We start from the raw sequence: 19,082 nt of genomic DNA, 5'->3' as shown, positions 1-19,082 counted from the left end.
CTCTGAAATAAAACCACGCCCATACTGCTACTAATCCTACAGCCAGATTGTCGCGTATATAACAGTTATGTTATTGCTTAATTATACATTATCATAAAAATTATAACAACTATGAAAAACGACATATTTGCTGACTGAATCATTTGAGTGTTCCTTGGCTGCTGCAAAACTATAAAACAATCTTAAACGTATTTTGATTCTATTTTCCATATTAGGTTGGCTACAAAAGATCGTGTTTTTTTTGTGTTTTTTTTTTGTGATAGGAATTCAGAGGGTGCAATGAACGTTATACTTAATTAACTAGCAACTTTCAAAAAATTGACCCTTCTAATTGAATAAAGAATGTGAATTCTGCATAGTAAAAAGCAAATTGAATACCACACAACCAAAAATGATAACCGTTATCATTGATATTTCAGAAGAGACATCTTGCAAAGAATTTTTTTTTTAACTAAGAAAAATATCTTTATGCCAATAGGCCTGTATAAGTTTGCTTTTATAAAATTTTGAATTCTATAGAAAATTTTATAATTTATTTCTAAAAAAAAAAAAAACTTTTTTTCTCCAAAATATACTTCTATTCATAATATATAAATTCATTTCAAGAAATTTAGATAATCGAAACTATATTTTAAGTAGCCAGCGTTTTTGTCAAAAATGATTTATTTCGAGCAAATAATACTTTATTTTGAAGAATAGAATAGGATTTAAGTTATTGCAAATATATTTTATTTTATTTTTGAGTATGCAAATGATGAAGAACAGTACTTTAGTTCAACAACTTTCTGTTTAAATGTTTTCTTGCTCTTTCCAATTCGTATTTCGTTCATATATTGGATAATATGACAACTGCTATCTTAAAATTGGACATTAAAATTACTGTATGAAAGATATTATATAATTATCAAAATTGATGATTTGTACGTTTTTCACATACCATTCTTACTAGGTTTACCAAATTATTGTTACCTTGGTCCAATTAATGTGATGATTATTTGACAGAAAGCAAATCTATCATTTAATAAAAATAATGATTTTTTCTTATGAGGAAAATGTCATTGAAAGCTTTATTTTGATCATCACTTATCTAGATTTATGCAGCTGTCCACTAGTTTGTTGACAGATCATGAGTTGGTGGTATGTGCTACACAATTTTGAATACAAAACACAACTATAGGAACTGCAACAACTTTCAAACATAGAGACTTGAAGAAAAACCATCGGAAAAAGAGGAATTATATGGTCTTATGGGATACTCTCTGATAATAGTATCTTATAGATTAATTAGGATACAGTCCATGATTGATGTTGTTAGACAAAAAATGGACTCTTCATTGGCAAGATGGTAATTACATTGAGCTTGTAATTTGGATTGGATGAAAGCCTCTACAATGCAGTCAAGGATTAATTATTTAACTAGAACGGATCATTTGCATTTCTTCGTAGAATAAACAGATAGTAAAATCTTATTGTATTTAAATAAATTAGTTAAAAATATTTAATTTTGTTTAATTTTTCCTAGATTTTATGATTTTTAATTAATTTATACATTAATGCTTATAGTTTTTGGTGCAAACCAACTTATTTTAATTCAATTTGAATTTTCTTCCTTTAGTTTTCAACAAATTAAACTTTTTCACTAGAATAACTCATTATTAGTCAATTGAAGCAGCTTTGTGACAAATAACGCTATTTCCAAAATATATAACTTCCATTTAATGCTAAAAATAAATATTTCAGAGCTGTATATTTATTATATTAAAAGGATATCTTTGTTTCTTTTGTAACTATGGAAGCAAAACAATACCCAATTAAACAGGAAATGTTAATTCACCTATAATTGTTAATATATCTCCAGATTCTTATACATAATTATATGTAAATTTATTAATTTAATCAAACATAAGTATTTAAGTCATATTTTTGAATTAAATTTAGGTATTAACAATTAAGTTGTTGTTTTTTTAAACGTAGAATTTTAATTAGTAAAAAAAGACAAAGTTTTGTATCCCATATACACATACAATATTGAGTATATTTAAAGAATACTAATGAAAAGGCAACTTTCTATCATTTGTCCTAAAATAATAATTAAAGAAAGTTACACTCAAACAGAAGAATAGCTAATTAATTTTACCTTGAAACATACACTTATATTTGAAGAAGAAGTGAGTTTGTAAATAAAAATGTCCAAGGAGTCCGCCAACTGTTGCAATAAATTTTTATTTTTCTAGAACATCAAAAAAGCTGCGACAATAAAATTTACATTGCAATTGTATAATATAATCTAAACTAGAATGGGCACTCAATAGAGCGCAAAACCTCCCATTTAAATCAAATTAAGGTATGTATCTCATTTTCTATAGCAGAGGTAATTATAAAAATCTATAATTTTTTTAATATTATATGTTATAATATTATCTATGATAATTAGGATAAAAAATGTTTTTTAGGGATAAAAGTAAAGATACTATTGACACATATGTATAATTTATAAATATATACTAACTACAGTTAACACTAGAACGACAAATGTATCATTTTTGATACCCATTTGGGATTCGATGAAGTATTGTGAGAAACTTATTGATTGTACTTTTATATAAGTTCTTGAATTTTCATATCATTTGCTTAAACAAAAAAAAAAAAATTCAAATTGAAAATTATTAATCGTTTCGCAGATATAGTGAACACTAGCTTGAAGGACGTGGGTATCATATTTGATATCTAATCATTTCAAATAATCTTTTTGTTCTACAATTGTGTATGAAGAGGCTCAAACAAGTTCAACCATGAATGAAGAACTCTAGAAAGGAATCGTTTACCTTCCTTCTTGTATTAATATAAACATAGATTTGCTGAACGAACCGTTTTGATTCCACCTGTTATTGTGCTAAGATATTCAAGAAAAAATTATAAACATTATCTTGTGTCCACATCATACTCTGTTTCAGAAGGTAATGATTTTGAATTGGAAAAAGATGAAGTATATTTCCTACCACCTCAATCAAGTACTTTTGATGACTATTCTAAAGTTTTTGACAAGCCTATCTCCATGTAATTTTTGGAATAAAATTATTAGTTTCGGTAGATGCTATATATATTTATTTACAACTAATTAGTATATTTAACATTTCAAAAATTGCCAAAATGCAATTACTTGGATGTTACTCAATTCCCGCTTCTAAGAAACATAAATCAACCGACTTATTTCGAAAGTCAATATATGTCGGCAAAGATAACACAATCTCCCACAAACTAACAGGAAATAGAAAAAGTTCAGCCCTTTTAGACAAGATAACATTGTGAAGGAAGTCTAAGGTTCATCATCATTTTCAAAACGTAACATAATTACAGATAAAATATTATCAGCTTTTGAACTCTAAATCGATAATCGTATTATTGCTCAAATTGTAAGATGTACAGTAGTTGAGGCTCGTTCCAAAATTTAGAATGATATATGGACAGCCAGCAAACAAGAAATACTCCAATTATCATTGCTATAATGTAGACAAGATGAATCTTAGCCATAGGGACTCCAATTGAAGGCAATTAGTCGATAAAAATGGGGGTAAATCTCTTTCGGGACACTATACCTCGCAACAAATAAACTTTAGAAAAATAGGTAGAGTATTTTAGGAACTATGAATCATTCTCATAAGAAATACCTCCTGAACAAAGGCTACCAAACAAGTATTAAACTCAAGCAAAAAATTGACTTCTTATCAAGGAAAAAAGAACAGAATGTTCAACGCTCAAGACTATGGTGTCGGGGAATAAGTTCCTTGGGCAATAAACAGTGGTACGGCTGCACTTGAGCTTCTTCGATATGGCCATGGGGGGCATGCCGCGTGAGAAAAGATTCAAAATTTTACTCCTTGCTGCTCCATTTAACTCATTCTCGTTTTTTTTTAATTGAGTTAAAACTTTACATGAGGAATCTTGAATGACAAAGTCTTTCTTTTAATGAGTTCCAAGGCAATTGACGAACAAATTTCTGATTTTTTGAAATTTAAATTAAGTGTACCACTTGATAAAGTTAACCCTTCTTAAATATAAAATCTACTAATATCAATATATGTTAAGCTTATTATCCAGATAGTGTCAATCATGATTCATCCAGGTGATATTTAAACCCTTTGAACCTTAATTAACTTTTTAGTACATCAATAAATAATAAAATATTTCTGATTAAAATATTTCCGTGCGTTGTTTGCCAAAAAAATGTTTACTTATAGTGCTCAAGTATCTATCTAAAAATATAAATAAGACTACGAATAGGCTTTAATATATATAAAATATACATACATGGTATGAATAAATAATGCAATGTTTATTAAGACGTAGAGATAAAAGGTCACGAGAGATACGGAATTGTTGTGTTTAATAGGATATTTATTTTATATGAAAATGGTTATGTACAAAGTTTTCTGTATTTTTATTTATGTGTATGTTAACGTATTCATAAATATGTTTTTATTTCTTCATAAGAATTATATGTAAAAACTCGACAAAAACATTTTCGATATTTTGTTTGAGCTTCAGGAATTTTAAAATTATTTACATTCACATATTTTATTATCTATGATATTCATAAAAGTCATTTTCAATGCAATTATTTTTGTTGATAGTTACATATGTAAAAAAAAAAAAAAAAAAATAGCAAAAAGGAAATAATAAAGCTTACGTGTGAAGAACAATGGAAACTCATTGTTATTTAAGCAATATCAAGAAATGGAGAAATGTATTAATTGAAACATAAATTTTGAAATATTTGTTAACATATATGCAGACACTTAATTGAAGCCTTTAACAAGCCAAATGAACTTTTTCTGATTAGAAAAGGTAATATAATCTTATTGTTAAATGTTACATATTTATTGATTGGTTTGAATAATCAGATCTGAATTTCCAAATCGAAATGTAATTTTGTAACTAAATTGATCGAATTAAATTTTCTCATGAATGTTTTTTTTTTTGTTGACACAAGAGCTAGAAAGTTTACCATGCTATTTACATGTGAAAAGCTGTCTATACTCACTTCATCGTGAAGATAACTAATTTTGGAAAAAAAATTTTCAGACAAAAAACATTGTGATGGACTTACTATATTATTTCATTTTTTTTTTAAATAAAATACATTTTTGTTTAGACAGTGATAATATCATAGTACAAATATTATTTACTTTAAAGTGCATTAAATTATGTAATCTATACATTAAATGTGAATGTCTGTGTGGGAGATTGTCCAAGAATCTCGCCCAAACTAATAATTGGATTTGCTAAAAAGTTTACTATAAGTTTTTAAGTCTCGAGAAATGGTTTTGGTATTTTTTTTTTAGTATTTAAGGCCATGGCCGTCTTTCAATAATATTTTACTAAAACCCAATTTTTTGAATAAAGCACAACTATTAAATTTCACAAAAATACAAAATATAAAGCTTTAAAAATAATTGTATCTGTTAAAGAAAATTATAATGTTTGAGGAAGAAAAAAGAAGCAGAGGGAATAAAACAAAGGATTTTTGCACTAATATGAAAGATAAGGGAACGATAGTCCCACATCAAAAAAATGTCTAGGGTAAACCTTATAGTCTCTATTAAAAAAAGCAAAAGAGTTCAAAATTAATCTTAATTTCTTAATGTACGTGCAATGCTGGGCAAACCCGCTCTATCAACTTAAAGTTTTTTGTAAGGCTATTTTATATTGTGTGATATGTTCACAGTCAATTTCTCATCCAAATATAAGATGGTTCTGTTACAATGGTACTTTAAATCATTCAAGAATTTTTTTGGGCAAGAGGGTTAATCAGGAGTCCAAGGAGATGACATAAAGGAACGTTTCAAGCCTACGAAGAATATGGGAGTGAATTTTTTATCACTGCAGTACATGTGGGATTTTCTCTTATATGCCTACTTCTCCTTCCAGTGGTTGTAGACGTCATAGACTTAGCTTTTTGGATGTCGAAGTATCTTTTTAATGTTCTCTGGGCTGTATCCCGAGCAAGCAAATTCGATGAGGGTGATCCTCCGGGACTATTACATCGTAAATACTTGTTCGAATTAAAAGTTGCGTAACTAATTTAAAGCTAACGCTCAGACTCTCACTTTAATACTTATTATTTATTAATTGTTGGGAGATGTTCACAATTTCAGAAAAGCTAATTTATATTCCACCAATCAACTTTTATAACGCTGATTATGAGAAAAGAAGCAGAAAATCAACAGCTGAGAACAAAACACATTGTAAATTTTTGTCTTAGTAAGATCACGTTGATTTGATTTGACACAAGTTTGCACTCTTAGTAACATTTTATCAATTTAAAAATGATTAAATTACATTTATTTAGCCATTGAAAGGCAAAGTTTTTATTTTAATTTGTCTTCATGGATTTTATCTAACCTGATATACATATAAAATCTTCTTCTTTTTTTTTTTTGCCTAAAAAAATTGTCGATGAAGTAAAAGATTGACATACTAAATTTACTAGGGTTAATTACCAAATTATCGTTACTAAAGTGATATGTTATGGCCTAGATGTCATCCTGGAAGTCTAACATTCAATGTTAATATCTAAAAAAAAGAGAAATTTAAACTGTTCAAATGAATTTATCAAATCCATTTTATTGAAAAAAATTGTAATTAAAATATTATACTGGAATTTCAATTAAAGTCTCAAGTCTTTGGACACAAGTTTAAGTTGTTGAATATTATTATCAAGGCAAGTTGGAGTTCTCAGAAAATATAATATACCTTAATATCTGGTATCTGTCACTTTATATCTGGTGAAGAAATGTGAGAGTCTTAGCTATTGTGTTCAAGTTGAGTAGCAAGTCTTAGCTATGGAGACAAAGTCGTGTCTCAAGTCTTTGGTATAGTGATCAAGTCGAGGTGCAATTCATGAGTCCAAGTTCCCTGATATATGTTTACTAAATGAGTTTTTGTAGAGCGTAATTTTAGTAAACATTTCTTTCTCATTTAGGTATATCTAAGTAATCCTATAGTTGTCAAAGAAAAGTTAATTCAAAAAAGTGTCTAATAATATATTTTTTTTATACTAAGTTGATTATTTCACAAAGTAGACTTTAAATATTTTTTTGTTGTGAAATTAGCTTTGTCATAAATCATTAATTTATAAAAAAGATGTAGAATCTGCTGAGGTTGTATTTTTGAGTAATAAGTTTACATGCTGACTTGACTAGTTTTTATGTTACATATATATTTTTATATCCATCCTAATTTTATGTTTAAAAGTGTGTACAAAAAAAAAGCAAGACACTTATAGAGTGAAAAAGGAACAGCTAACAAGAAGCCAAATTCACACTCTGATACTTTCACAACTTTTAATTTTATTAATTACAAATTATGTACATATAATGCAGTTCATTCATTGAAGCAGATAAATTGAAGACCTTGTAAAGTTTGTTCACAATACTAATTGACGGACTACGAACAAAACGAACATATATAAACTCAGCCTTTCTTATAATCTCACATCATTTGATTATTTATCATACAAACCATATACTCCATTAAAATGTCCGAACATCAAAACAATATTCATATCCCACAAAAGACTACCAATCTTTGCTCTGACGTTAAAGGTCATCTGAGTGGAGCTCCTCTTCCTTCTTGGATCAAAGGAGTTTTCCTCATTAACAGTCCAGGAGGACTTTTTGATTCAAAGTCCGAAAATGTTAAGCATTGGTTTGATGGTTTATCACTTATCAGTTCCTTTAAAATAGATGAACATGGTCGGTCCACTCTTCTTACTAAGAAACATATCCTATCAGGTGCTTATCAGGAAAGTATGAAGGATTCGAAAGCTCTTGTCAAAGAAATAACTTCTGAGGCTCCAGTTGAATGTGTTAGTGGTAGAAGAGAAAGTAGGATCCTCATGAAATATCCATCCATGAGCTTGGCCCAAATAAAAAACCAAGATTACAAAGAAAACTGCAACTGTGCAATCTTCCAATTTGGAAAGTCGGTCATGGCGACCTCGGAGACTGCCATGGATCGGGTCTTTTCCCCTGACACTCTTGAAACTGGAAATTCAATTGATTATTCTCATCTAGTCAACTTTAAATCCGGACGGCCTCAACAGGATCACTACGGAGATGTGTACAACATTGCAGCTTCCTACATGTGTGGCAATAAGTACCACTTTATTAAATTTGCATGCCCGAAAGATGAGTTATGTCACAACTCTGATAACATTCCACGAGAGTTAAAATTTGTTGCTACCATTCCTTCAAGATTCACTCATCATCTTAGCTACTTTCATTCTTTCGGAATGACAGATAATTTTCTCATTTTTTGTGAACAACCTTTAACTTATGATACAAGAAAACTAAAGAGTTGCCAAGATCAAGGAAATTCATTCAAAGATTCCTTTGAATGGCTCTCTGGAGAGAGAAACCAATTTTACGTTGTAGATAAAACATCTGGCCATAACATTGAAATTAATTATATAACTGATAAGCCATATTTTTTCTTTAATTTTGTCAATTGCTACGAATATGGAAGCTATATCATCATTGATTTATTGGCCTATGATGGACCTGAAATCCTGGATAATATGTGGCTGAGCAAAATGCGAGCTGATGATTTTAAGATCAATGATCTTTCTTCAAATTCCAATATTCTAAGGTTTGTTCTTCCACTCGACTTTAATGAAGAAAATATTGATTTGAATCATGACCAATGGAATGAATCAATAGCTATTCGCCAACGTGAAAATATTACGCTTCAGCCAAAAGTGGTAACTCTCCATCCGGGAATGGATCTTCCCAAAGTTAATCCAAATTTTAGCTCTAGAAAGTATCGCTATGCTTATGTTGTAGGTTGGATGAATGGTTTCAATCCAAGGAATTTTTATGGTGCTAGTGTTATTAAGGTGGACGTTGAGACAGGGAAAACGATGACATGGAAGGCAGAGGATAAAAATGCATTCCCAAGTGAGGTTGTATTTATTCCTAATCCATCTCAAGGTTCTGAAGATGATGGAATCCTGATATCCTGCATTACCTACTCCAAAGATGTGGAAAAAGGATCGTATTTGGTCTTTATTAATGCAAGGAACATGGAGGAAGTCTCAAGAATTTCTTTTGAAGAGTTTGTTCCAATTGGAACTCATTCTATGTTTTTTCATAGATCCTAAATTTATATTTTCTTCTTTATTCTATTGATGTATGTAATTCAGAAATAAACAATAGCATCCACGATAAAGTTGCATGTATCTTTCACAGAAGGGCCTAACTCAAGTAATTCCTTTCGAATTTTACACTGTTGTGCTAACAAAAAAACAAAAAAAAAAACTATTTTATTTATCTCCATTTTTGTAAAAGTTTTAAGATTCCACATTTCCAATGTTTCAAAGTACGCTACGTTAGCTCATAAATCTTTCTCAATAAAAAAGTAATTCTCTATTTCGAAATAGTCATAGTGGATACAATATTGTAAGAATTGTAATGTTGGAGTTTGGATGTTTTAGAGAATTATTCCTTCTTCAAAGATATTAATATAGTTTAAGAGAAAGTTAAAGTTTTAGAGAGGAAAACAAAATTTCATGGTATAAATTCTAAACAGTTTAGAGATTTATTATTTCATTTAAATAACTTTATAATTACCGTTGCACATACACAATATATATAACTATTAGATATTTATATATACCATTTTATTTACTTCTAAAAAGAATCTTAATATCTACAAAGAATAGAAATATACTTTACTCGTTTAAATAAATATTTAACAGCCCCTGAAAAAGTATTCAAGTGTTACCTATTTTCAGGAACCTTGGAAGTGAGAGTAATATTATATAAGCATCAAAGGGTTTTTGTTCTTTTGAAATGAAGAAAGCGGAACAACTTCTGGAAGTGCAGAGTTTCAAAGAATTTATATGTTGTGGGCACTTGGTAACATAAAAAGATATCCCAATAACTTTTATTTGATTTCAGAAAACTTCCATTGGCCAGGTTATGACCTTTAAAATTTTTTTAATTATTTTATTGTGACATCACTTTTGGTCTGCAAAGGGTTAAGAATAATAATTTATTCGAATATATATTGACAATAATTCGTTGAAGAATGCAAATGTAGTCCACACTCAATTTTGGCTCTAGCATGCTTCAATGTTGATGAGCTACTTATGGAATAATTTTGTTGCTTTGCATGATAAAAAAATTACATTGTATTACCATTACAAATCAAAACGTTAAATCTGATTTTAAGGAATTCTTTTTTTTCTTGATAAATCCTTGTTTAGGACTTATTCGTTTTTTTTTTTCAATTTTTAAAAGATGTTGCATGAATTTAATTTACTTTTTTATTAAAAGCCATTCCTTTGTTTTTTCATTTGATTTAATGGATTCCATTTTCTTTAATTTAATATAAGAATAACCTATTATATCTTACTACAACCCTAAACTCTTGTTGTTATGAATAGTTTAAAATAATTTCGATGCCTTCCTTGCAGACAAGTATTTTTAATATTTTAATGCATTATAACGATTGCAAAATATGGTATTGTTGAATAAATGATAATTACCTACTTAACGTGTTTTTGATGAAAAAATATATTAAAATATAATCACACTTGTTTAAGATGTTGAAAAAGTTACAATTTGAGACATTTGAGTTAAATATTATATAAAAAGGTGTTTTCTTATATGTTGAATAGATGCAACAACAATCATTAAGGCTTTATTGATATTTACAGTCACACAAAGAAAGAAATAGTTGAATATATAATACAAAATTTAAATAACGTAATTATTGTAAACGTTCAAGTGTTAATCATGTAATTATATATGTTTAATTTTTGGGGTTTCTTTTTTATTGAACCTACTACTTGCTTCGTAAAAAAGATGTTCACAAGCGAAAGGCTAATGTTAGGACCACAACTAACCACAAAGAGTTTTTAGGACATTATCGTTTCAAAACGAAATAAAATTATCATAACAAAAACCCAGGAAAAATTATTTTCAAAAAGTTCTAAAAGAGAAATAAACCTCGTACGGTTTTGCAAAAATTAAATTATATATCCAAGGTTTTGAAATAATTGAATGATTTTATAGCAGATTCTTTAATTATCGTTGTATTTTTGACTCGTGTTTACATTCGACTATTTTTGATATTAGTTTATTTCAAATGCTTTATTTGTACATCAATACTTCTTTAATTTAATTTCATAACTATTTTAGTAATTGAATCGTGTAATATTGTGACTTGTGTTTATTTTGTTAAAAGAGTTATTAGGATAAAAATGTATTTTGCAAATAAAGATATACCCATTTGTATACAAAAGTGAACTTAATATCTCCACTGAAACATTAAAAGTGACATCTTTTACTACAATTTTGGCTTCACGTAAATAATGTGCACCTATATTTTAGGTATTTTATATACCTAGAAAAGTGTATTATGTACTAATACCAACAAAATAATTAATTATTATTTAACGATTATTATTATTTAAATTCAACGTAAAAATATCAATATACAAGACCTAATTAATTAATTTAATATATAACCTCATAAAAGTAGAGTATAAATATTTTGTGGTATGTTTCATTTGTAAAAATAAATAATAAAAAATTTATTTATCACTAATAAAAGTAGATTATATGAGAGAATATGTTAGGTACATAAGATTTTTTGAAATACATAATTTGTAATATTTATCAATTCCAAATTTATTATATTATTTATAAATCTTATATTGCCAAAATTTAATAGTATATTAATTTTTTGGAAAGCCAGATAAATTAGTTATTTAAGACAAAATCCCATTTATGTTAATTAAAGATAAGTTTTTTTTAAACTACTCCAATACTTCAATGGAGTTTTTATTCCCACAACATTTAAAATGGATATCCTTGTAATATCATGTACGTTATTGAAAACTCAACCCTTTGAATCAAGAGTTTTAACAAGTTTTATTTCGAAAACTAGGGAAGTTAGATTCACTAAGCTTCGTATAGATGTTGGCACATATGTTGCTATTTCTAATCTTCAATATAGCCTCCATCGACCTTACCGGAACGCCAGAAGCTTTGACAAGTCAATCATTTATAATTAGGGCTTATTGACTTCATTGCTCATCAACCGAAGTTTTGAGAGCTTTGAGAATCGACGTCCTTGTCCGGCACGCCCTGTATCGACATGCGGTCGGAAGGACAAGATCGAGTGGGCTGGCTTCCGACATGTATGGAAGCCATTTTTTTTTTCTCACCCAGAACAGAATATGGGTATCTTAAGTGCCTATGTAACCTTGGCTATTTGTGCAGGTACACCATGTTGTTGAATTATCACATGCCCGTCTGGATCTAAGGAATTAACTTAGTCCTCAACATGTTGATGTAGACAGTAATATTAAACTTGTACCCTGTTTTGAATATGGTGCAACAAATCCCAAGACCAACACGTGTGCTAGGTGTTTGGTAGTCATAATGGTAAAGGCTTCTTCTCGATGTCAATACCATGATTAATGGCCTTTTTGACCTTGTAAATAGTCTGCTGCTTACCTTTAACAAGTTTTTGATCTCTATAGCTATGTATTCCACGCGAAGTAGAGTAGCAATTTCCATTCTATTATCTACAATGTGAGGCCATTTTTCAATTGATTGTATTAATTTTTTTGAAGGGATGTCAATACACACTCTTGTTAGCTGATAGAATGAATTAACCATTCTTCTCTTGTACGTTTGTCCTAATTTCTACTACACACACGGTTATTCATATTATTTGCACTTACTAGTTGTAACTATGGATTCCTTAACATATGGATAAACTGTTGACTTTTAAAATCACAAAGCCTCTATATTATAACTATTACTTTTTTTATTCAACGAAATATTTTACTTTATCGTTGAGGTAAAACATTGATTACTTATGGTAAAGTAATTGAAAGATAGAACAGGTTCATCAAGAGACGTCTCCTACAATACAAGTAAAATATGATTAAATATGAAGTAAAATATAATAACTATGTAATTGATAATTTCTCAAAAATTGTCTTTTTGAATGATATTTTACTGGAGTTCTTTCCTCTATACTCATTAATAAAGGATTTATGAGATTAAGAGTTAGAATTGAAAAGAATAGAAGTCAATTCTGTGAAAAAAAATAGCTTTTTCTTTGACCATATTGAATCATTCTTTATAATTGCTTTGGAGCAATCTATCAAGTTTCATCCCCGAATTTTTGTACTAAATCTGTTGTTTTTTCAGAGCTCCATGATTAATTAACTTTATTCACAACTGAAAGTACGTCAAGTTCCCGTTCCTTGTATTCGTGGCTCATCACTTTTTTACAAAAAATAATTTTGTCAACTATAGTGCAGGGCTGCAAAGTCGGAGTCCTTACCATTTTTAGTGGAGTAGGAGTCAGAAAATTCCTACCGACTCCGATTTCGGCTACAAAAACTATTATAATTTATATGATCAAAACTTATTTATAATCGAAGTCTTATATAGATTATTCGTAAAATTATGTTCTAAATGGTTATAAATTATAGGTACTAAGTACTATTAATTTATGACACTTATTAAGTTAAATCATTTATAAGTTTACTTCACAAATTTCCAACGTGCTTTATAGTCCATATAATCACAATTCCCAAACACTTTTAAATTCTAAATCATTATCTTGGGTAGAGCAAACCACTACCCATGCTAGTTCATTAACTAGAATTGTGAATAGCCAATGTCATCAAAGAAAAGTGTAACATAGACGTTGTTTGTATTGTCGTTCCTTGGTCACGAGTTCATAAATTATTTTCGAAAAGTTATGAATGTATTACCAATAGATAAGATTTTGATCCATTTAATTTCTTGTTCATCTTATATTCCAAATATTTTCTTTATATATAGCACAATTATTTACTACATATAACTAATAACTACCTATAACTATAAATTAAATTTATACTTAAAGTTTATAGACTCAATAGTAACGTTTGTTGTAGCGGAGTTGTGGAGTTGGAGTCGGTGAGAACCAAAATAATGGAGTCGAAGTCGAGCATTTTATGTACAGACACCGAAGCCCTGCTTCAGACGATAGATGGATTTTATCAAAATTCTTTATGAAATAACACATCTTTGATATAGCATAAGACATATCCTACTATACTTATTTACTTTTTCATATTCATCGTTTGGTAATGATAAATAATAAGAGCGCAAAAAAAAATCACAATAATTAATTTCAAAATTGGTTAATAAATCAGTAAAAAAAAATTTTAAAGAAAATCTACATTTGTGGACATTAAATAAATATATGTATAAATATTATTTGAATATATAGAAAAATAAGGGGTTTTATCACTACAAATCATTAATAAATAATTCAACTCTTCTTGTTGCTAAAATAATGATCCATTATCATTTCCTAGTCATAGGATAAAAATAGATTCACTGGATATATAATTTTGTAGCATGGAATGATTTTGTAAGTAAATGACCTTCAATTTTTAAAAGTATTTTATCTTTGATTCTATACAAATTTTGCCCAAATAAAGGTAAAAAGTCAACAACTATTGATTGTTAAGTGTAAGTTGTTTTGTTTTGTTTTTAATTTATATAGACTATATATGTTTACAATTTAAAAAAAATCAAAAGATGAAATACTTAGAAAGTTGGAAGATCATAAATTAATGCAACGATGTAGCTCAATGGATAGTGCAACTCTCTTTGACGAATTAAATTAACATTAAAAAAAAGGTATTGTGTTGTATTTTTTTGATTCGATAACAACCACATTTTTCGTAAGTTACTCATCCTACTGCAAGTTGTGGGTCACCACTCTGTATCAATATGAAGTGTGTTCCATCATTGAATTTCTCTTCACTCCCTTTGCATGTCTCCTTTAATAGGTTTTTGACCTTTACTACATATTAATATTAGTAAATACAAAGTGAAAAATTGAGGCAATATAACTTTCCAGACAAACACCTTAAAAAAGAGTGATAATTACAGATTCATGATCAACACGTCAAGTACTAAATATTATACCTATTTAATTAGATATGGAACTTCTACGATTTTTTTTGTTGACTAGCGTTTTGTATCAAAGTAATAAATTAATTTAGTGTCATGCATTTGAACAAAAATATAAGTGGAAATGCTCTGCAATGCGTCAAAAATTTAGTTGTAATCTTATACGAAAGTGATTTGAAAAGTTTCTGACCTCAACATGGAAATGGCAGCACTCGTAAATAAAATCTGTTAACATCTAACTAGTATCTGTTGAGAGTTAATCATCAAAGTTTAAGCTATTTTGGAAGCATGTTATTATGTAACAGTCGTTTGAGTAAGTTTCTTGAAAAAAATGAGAATTTTTTATTTCATTTTTCAACATAGTCTCGCTGTAATAGGAGAAGGGGTAAATTTATGAAAATTAACAATTTCAATTTAAGTACAACTTTTTGGATGCAAAATCATCTTTTAAGCACTCAAGAAAGAAAAAAAAACTGGCCCTACCCCGAAAATTACTTTTTCACGGTTGAGCGCACATTTTTTAAATCTATTTTCAAAGTAGCAAGAAAAAACTCGCAAATGTTGTGATCATCATACCCTTCATAAGTTTAAAGCAATAGTTATTTAACATTTTATGTTTATAAAGTACAGTTTTAAAGTTGAAAAAAAATGTCAAAAGTCATAAAAATTGTTCACTTCTACTTAATTTTTATTTTGGGGAGTGTACCTGGGTGTCCAATTTTTAAGTTGACTTGTTAATTCGATCTTCTGTTGTATTTAAATGAAAATTTATGTATATAAAGTTTTAGTCTTCAAACGGCGTTTTTTGTTCGACCTATATAGGCATTAGAAAATGACTTTATTTAACGACATTCTCTATTTGTAAAGGGATTCAGAAGTATCAAAATTAATAAAATGTTGTTGAATTTCCGAAATTTGAATTTATAAGTTATGTTGTTGAAATAGAAAAGTTTTATTAAGTTCCTTTTCTTAGTGGTTCATAACAAAACAATCCTTGTTTTTCATTTTGAAGAAAAATAAATTGTAGTCCAACCAAATACCTCAGGTACTCAAACGATCAGAAGAACCACTGTACTTTCCTAATGTTTGATACAATAAATTTGTACTTAAAATTACAAAACTTTATCCTGAGTTGAGAACAATCAATTCTGGAGATATTTTAGAAATGTATTATAAAAGATTCTGAAATTTGTACACAAAAACCCTCACATCAACTCACTCAAACGAATTTTACATAACCACTGTGCGACCAAAATGATTGATACTTTTTGCGTGTGACTGTCAACAGACTCTAGATAGATGTGACTAATTTTTATGTAAGAGTGCTGACATCTTCACTTTGAGGTCGGAAACTTTTCAGACTACATATATTGAGTCTGAGTGGCAAGTCTTTGTACATAAATGAGCTTGATATTCTTGAAAAATAATTTTATAATTATTTGTATAGTAATCCCTCAAAAATTGAATTTTCACTTTTAAGAGATTATAACATATGTATAGGTTACTATTGTTAAATCCATGTGAATAGGAAATGGTTCTTCATGTATGATACTCTTTCAGAATAAATGTGTATAGAAAATATATAGAGTATATAGAAATTCACAATGTACATACATATATGTAAATTTGTATATATGCTCAAAAGTTGAAATTAAATAAATTTGAAAATGTATTAACTTATACAGAAGGAAGGAATGTTCAAATGAATAATATGGTAATAACATAATATATTATACATACAACTATAGTTAAGTGTTGAATTATAAAAAAATTGTGTTTATGTAGGTATGCTATAAATTTAGAAGGGGGTACAAAAAATCTATCCCTCACATTCTCAGAGATTTTCCTTCTTCTTCAAGCACTTTTTTAACGCTGAAGTGTTTTAATTTTTTTTTTTTTTTTTTTTTTAAATATGTTCATCATGGCCAAGCATAATAAACTTTTACAACAGAGACGGTTTATTAAATAAAACAAATTATGACCATGAATTCTGATGGGACTACATTACTTTTATTTATATTGCTAGTTGCCATTGTTAGGGATGGGATTTTTGTAAAGGAAATAGTTTTCACTCCTCCTTCGAAAAATCCCATTCTTAGTCTTTGTTATATTTCTTTGGCGGAGGTTGTGCAAATGAGTAAGCTTACTATAAGTACATGTTTTTTGGTTCTATTATTATTTTCTTTAAGTATGTAAAGCCCTAGTTACATTTTTATGTAAAATAAATATCAATAAAGGTAGTGTCAAAATAGACAAGTTACTACTTGAAACAAAAATTTGAATTGAACTTGTCACGTAATTTTACAAAAAAGGGTTTTAACCTAAAAACACTACAATACCTCAGTGCTTGTACAACATATATCAGACATTTTTGCAATCAAACACTTCCTACAATTTATATAAGAGACATTACTAGTAATTGGTTCACTATTCATTTTTTCGCATTTTACTCACCTTGTCAAAATTATATTATTGATATTTTATGAATCTTTTTTCCCTCTTCATTGGTCAAAAAGAGTTTGACTGATTATGTCTAAGTAAATATTATGTCTCATATTTACTCCTGGAATTGAATTTTGAAGTCCATCTACATGAAGTATATTTCCTTCCCTAGGAACGACTGGGGAGTAAATCTAAGTACATTGAGTTCAAGAGCATAATTTCTGTTGTTCGCCATTGAGATACATCGTTGTATATATTTTTAAAAGATCAAAATATTTTGGACTTGGGCAACATTTTCATAATATATTAGTAAAGCTATAATATCCATTTAATGTGGGGAATTATTTAAGCAATAAATGGAAAGGGTTGCGGAAATTTGCTAGAAATTGAGTAATGCCAACTAACCACGCCTTTTCCTACAGGCTATTTTGATATCGGAAAAATTATACAATCCATGTTCAATGTAACTCATAAAAACCTAACAATTTCTTTTAAACTACCTAATCTTTGTATATCTTGTTTCTGATGAAACTTTCTTTTACATAATATCTAGGGTTTAAATATACATAGGTAGTTTTTATTTATAAATATATGCTGAACAAGATAATTATCCTTCGTAATGGAGAAATATTCTATTTGTATTAGAGAACATGGAAAGCCTAATTTCTGTGCCCCCTCCCTTCTATTATTTGAACACAAGAAAAAGAAATGTAATAATGTAATTAAATTGTTCATAGGAAGAAAAAAAACATTATATATCTATATGTACATATCTACTACTACATTTTAATACCCCAAAGCATGAATTCTATATATGCATAGTGAGCGCATGAATAAACTAAGCACCAAGTCTAAAAAACATTCCATTTTCTCATCGTATTCACAATTCACTTGGTTAGAGATGATGAAAAGAAGGATGTACATAATACTTACCTCGGTTTTTTGGAACAAGAAAAATCCGCGTTGTTCTGGGACTTTTTAAGTACAAAACCCGTAAAATGGGGGATTTTTTTTAAGAGTCCACTTTTTACTATTTTTTTCTTTGGTTTTTTTAGCATAGTTAGGACAATAAAAAATATTTTATTTCAAAATTATTTTAAATAATGTTGACGTTTAAGGTAATTGTAAAATATAATCTTAATCGGGCCTTTTCTTGATTTTTAATCCAAAAAAATTCCAAACTCTAAAATTTAGATAATTGGAACTGAAGCAATAGTTACTAGCAAACATTTTAATTGAAAAGTTTGTATAATAAGTAACAAGCAAAAGTTTTATGTCAAGTATCCAATCAAACTCCCCCTTATGCAAAATTATATACTTCTAATATAATGTGTATATGAAAAAACTAATCATTAATTTCAAAATTCTTGTTTACCCAAATAAATAGTTTTTTACAATTCATTATCATAATAAAAAAACACGATATGAGGAGAATATATTTTTGTATTTCAGAATAATTCCAATACGCTGTATTTGAAAGCGTGTTATACAAGGGGTGTTAAATTCAAATTCAATTTTATCCCAACCTTTTAAATGCAAGAGTATCTTTTAAGTACTATAGAAAAAATAATTTTTAATTTCCGGCCAAATTACCTAACCCCCAAAAATTACTTTTTCACTCATGAGTATGTATTTTTAATC

At 28.3% G+C, this 19,082-nt stretch overlaps 2 protein-coding genes across 2 annotated transcripts in view; one reads left to right on the top strand and one right to left on the bottom strand.

The window, feature by feature from the left end:
- LOC121122045 (uncharacterized) overlaps nucleotides 1-19,082 on the bottom strand; it is a 137,089-nt gene that overhangs the window by 102,675 nt on the left and 15,332 nt on the right. The gene's annotated exons all lie outside the window — the stretch shown is intronic.
- On the top strand, nucleotides 5,705-9,228 carry LOC121122055 (beta,beta-carotene 15,15'-dioxygenase). Its single transcript, XM_040717066.2, has one exon. The coding sequence runs from the start codon at nucleotides 7,538-7,540 to the stop codon at nucleotides 9,158-9,160; it is 1,623 nt and encodes a 540-aa protein (XP_040573000.1). The 5' UTR covers nucleotides 5,705-7,537; the 3' UTR covers nucleotides 9,161-9,228.

Source organism: Lepeophtheirus salmonis, chromosome 1, assembly GCF_016086655.4.
Source record: "Lepeophtheirus salmonis chromosome 1, UVic_Lsal_1.4, whole genome shotgun sequence".
Classification (NCBI taxonomy): domain Eukaryota; kingdom Metazoa; phylum Arthropoda; class Copepoda; order Siphonostomatoida; family Caligidae; genus Lepeophtheirus; species Lepeophtheirus salmonis.
Note: the sequence above shows the minus strand (reverse complement) of the source record. Positions and strands in the feature narration are given on the sequence as shown.

What these genes read in the sequence shown, in the direction of transcription:
- LOC121122055 (XM_040717066.2), top strand. Translation starts at nt 7,538, where the DNA reads ATGTCCGAACATCAAAACAATATTCATATCCCACAAAAGACTACCAAT.